This window comes from Oryx dammah, unplaced genomic scaffold (genome assembly GCF_014754425.2).
Source record: "Oryx dammah isolate SB20612 unplaced genomic scaffold, SCBI_Odam_1.1 HiC_scaffold_5, whole genome shotgun sequence".
Taxonomy (NCBI): domain Eukaryota; kingdom Metazoa; phylum Chordata; class Mammalia; order Artiodactyla; family Bovidae; genus Oryx; species Oryx dammah.
The window spans coordinates 100,503,765-100,507,856 of NW_024070189.1; the positions used below are offsets into that span (position 1 = coordinate 100,503,765).

At 44.5% G+C, this 4,092-nt stretch overlaps 1 protein-coding gene across 1 annotated transcript; it reads right to left on the reverse strand.

Moving 5' to 3' along the window:
• Nucleotides 1-919: 919 nt before the first annotated feature.
• On the reverse strand, nt 920-1,870 carry LOC120864182 (olfactory receptor 10H2-like). The gene has a single exon (XM_040241034.1). It carries the CDS (start codon nt 1,868-1,870, stop codon nt 920-922), a length of 951 nt encoding a protein of 316 aa, XP_040096968.1.
• Nucleotides 1,871-4,092: the final 2,222 nt, after the last annotated feature.

A 4,092-nucleotide genomic window follows, 5' to 3' on the forward strand; every position in this document is an offset into this window, starting at 1 on the left:
CTTATCACTATCCAACTATGGTTCCCTGACCAGGGACTGAACCCAAGCCCTGGTAGTGAAAATGCTGAGTCCTAACCAATGGATTGCTAGGGATTTCCCAGATTTACATATTTTGATTGAGATTTGATTTATGGAACTTCTTTGCAACCCTTTGGACTGTAGCCCACCAGGCTCCTCTGTCCATGGGTTTCTCCAGGAAAGAATACTGGAGAGGGTTGCCTTGCAATTCTCCATGGGATCTTCCTGACCCAGGGATCAAACCCATGTCTCCTGCATTGGCAGGCATATTCTTTACCACCAACACCGCCTGGGAAGACCATCCATACTATTTGGCAATAAAGAGTACTGAAGTTCTGGTACATTCTACAACATAGAAGAACCTTGAACTATGTGTTAAGTTAAAGGATCTACTCAAAGAGACCACATTGTGTATGATTCCATTTATATGAAATATCCAGAATAGGCAAGTAGACAAATCAGATGAGCCATTTCCTAAGTCTGGGAGGTAAGGGCATTGAGAAGAAGTAGGAAGTGATTGATAATAAAGGAAGGGATATGGGTTTCTTCTCAGAGTGACAAAACTATTTTTAAATGATTAAGCTGAAACTGTATAACTCTGTAAATATACTAAAGACCAATTGAATTGTGTGCTTTCAATATGTGAATTATATCTCAATAAAACTGTTTGATTAAAATACAAAATTATCAGACACATAGACCAAGGCAGGGGGAGGAAAAAGTTAATATTTATTGAGCACCTACTCAGTAGGTGATAGGTGCTGTCACACACACACACACACACACACACACACACACCAATCTTTACAACAGCCATGCAGGGTAGTCATTATTAACCCCATTTACAGATGAGGGCATGCTCATCTTTCCACCATATTCTAACCACCTCCACACCGGCCACTCAGATGCTGGAAAGATAGAGTTTGCTGAGGAAGGTCTTCTTCATAGCGTTCTTCAGCTCCTTGTTCCTGAGGCTGAATATGATGGGGCTCAGGAAAGGTGTGAGGATCGTGTAGGTGATGGCTATCAAGATGTTGCCTTGCTGAGAGTGGAGACCTGTGAGCTTGACATAGATGACAGAGGCGAAGCTATAGTGCACAATGACTACAATAAGATGAGACGCACACGTGGAGAAGGCTTTGTGCCGGCCCTCGGCTGAAGGGATCCTCAAGATGGCGGCCACGATGAAGGCGTAAGAGAGCAGGATGAGGAGAAAGCAACCCAGCAAGACCATGCTACAGACTAGGCCCACCCCCAGGGCCACTCCCAATACATTATTTCCACAGGCCAACTTCATTAGAGGAGGCACATGGCAGAAAAAATGGTGAACCTCATTGAGACCACAGAAGGGGAGGTGGAAAACGGCAGATGTCACCAGCAACCCCATGACTGAGCCTCCAGCCCAGGACCAGGCCACCAGGCAGGCGCAGCCTTGGGGGCTCATGAGCACGTTGTAGCGCAGGGGGTGGCAGATGGCCACGTAGCGGTCGTAGCCCATGATGGTGAGCAGGAAGGAGTGGGTGAAGCCAAACGTGAAGGAGAAGAACATCTGGCTGGCACAGGCCCTGAAGGAGATGGAGCGGTCGGTGGAGAGCAGGTCGGCCAGCATGCGCGGGATGATGGCGAAGGTGTAGAGGACCTCGGAGGTGGAGAGGGCGCACAGGAAGAGGTACATGGGGGTGTGGAGGCTGTGCTCCCTCCAGACGGTGGCCATGATGAGCAGGTTCCCCAGCAGCGTGAACAGGTACATCAGCAGGAAGAGCAGGAAGAAGACGGGCAGGAGATGCTGAGGGAAGGTGGAGAAACCGATGAGGATGAATTCAGACACGGAGGTGTAGTTTAGCCCCAACATGGCAGTATATCTGCTTGAGGAGAAAGTGAACAAGACCCAGTGGGAAGGAATTTACAGTCTCTAATGAGCCCTACCTGGGAGGACTTCCTGGAGAGGCTCCTTCACCTCTCCAAGCCATGGTTAATCCATCTGCAAAATGGTGTTCATAATAATGGTGTTCATAATAATGATCATGCATCTTAAGTGCCCTAACACGTATACTGCCACATAGCGAGAACTTAATTTTAAAAATATTGATAATAACAAATATTATTACTATAATTAACTCCATGCAGGACCACCCCCACCATGCTTTTCTGTCTTTGAGCATGCTGGTTGCTCTGTGCTTATCCCCATCTTCATAAGACCAACCCCTTCCTAAATTTGAAGGTCAGGCTACCCCCTAATTTCAACTTTCAGCTAGAAGCCAACTCTCCTCTACCACATGGAAAGGACTTAGGCTCAGTTTATCTCTCACCAACCCTACTTACCAGCTCACCTGGAAAAGGAATAATATTCCTTTTTCCATAGAGCTTCTGTGGTGCTTAAATGAGGTAATAGACCTTAAAGCTCTTAGCTACTACTGCTGTGTGGTCTAACTTGCATGACTCCCTCACAGGACATCACAATAGATTCCTATTCTCTGACCCCCCCCCCCCCCCGCTGGGTTCTCTTTCTCTGGTCAGTTCCCAGTGCTATTCTCTGAAGCTCCTTGCCTCTCTTCAACTTCTATGCCGCTCTCCTATCAATAACCTTATGCTTCACAGAGAAGCCAAGACTTGGCTTCTCTCATCTCCCTCCTTGAGTGGCAACAGTCATATCTGTCCCAGATCCTGTGAGGTCAACTCTCCTTCCAACCTGCTCCATCAGCTGTACTTCTCTCTCTCCCTCTGGTTTTGTCTCTCCCTCTGGTTCTCTCTCTCCCTCTGGTTCTCTCTCTCTCTGCCACAAACAAGCTTGATGCAAAATAAAATACTTTTAAAAACTAGAAAGTGCATTAGTGAATGAGTAAATGAACAAAAATGAGCTATATCACCTCAATGGAATACCATTTAGCCATACAAATGAATAAAGAACTGATATATACTACTACATGGGTGACCCTTAAAGAATTTATGCTAGGTGACTATTTACAATAGCTAGGACATGGAAGTAACCTAGATGTCAATCGCCAGATGAATGGATAAAGAAGCTGTGGTACATATATACAATGGTATATTACACAACCATGAAAAGGAATGCATTTGAGTCAGTTCTAATGAAGTAGATGAACCTAGAGCATATTATACAGAATGAAGTAAGTCAGAAAGAGAAAGATAAATATCATATATTAATACACATATATGGAATCTAGAAAGATAGTACTGATGATTCTACTTTTAGAAGGCAGCAGAGGAGATGCAGACATAAAGAACATATTTTAGACACAGTGAGGGAAGGAGGGGATGGTGTGATTTGAGAGAATAGCATTGAAACATGAACATTACTATATGAAAAATAAATAGCCAGTGGTAACTTGCTGTGTGAGGCAGGAAATGCAAATCTGGTGCTCTGTGATAACCTAGAGGGGTGGAGTGGGGAGGAGGTACAAGGAAGGTTTAAGAGAGCAGGGACATATATCTACCTAAGACTGATTCATGTTGATGTATGGCAGAAACCATCACAATATTGTAAGTAATCATCCTCCAATTAACAATTAAAATTTTAAAAAGAATTTATGCTGAGTGAAAGAGGCCTGTCACAAAAGGCCACACATCATTGTATGATTCCACTTATTTGGAATATCAAGAATAGTAAACACATCAAGATAGAAAACAGGTTAATAGTTGCCAGGGAATGAGGACAGGTTTAATGGTGGGTGATTGTTAATGGGTTCAAAATTTCCTTTTGGGGTGGTGAAATGTCTTGGACCTAAATGGAGGTGATCAGTTCAGTTCAGTTCATTTCAGTCACTCAGTCATGTTCGACTCTTTGTGACCCCATGAACCATAGCACGCCAGGCCTCCCTGTCCATCACCAACTCCCAGAGTTTACCCAAACTCATGTCTGTTGAGTTGGTGATGCCAACCAACCATCTCATCCTCTGTCATCCCATTCTCCTCCTGCCTTCAATCTTTCCCAGCATCAGGGTCTTTTCAAATGAGTCAGCTTTTCACATCAGGTGTCAAAAGTATTAAAGTTTCAGCTTCAACAACAGTCCTTCCAATGAACACTCAGGACTGATCTCTTAGGATGGACTGGTT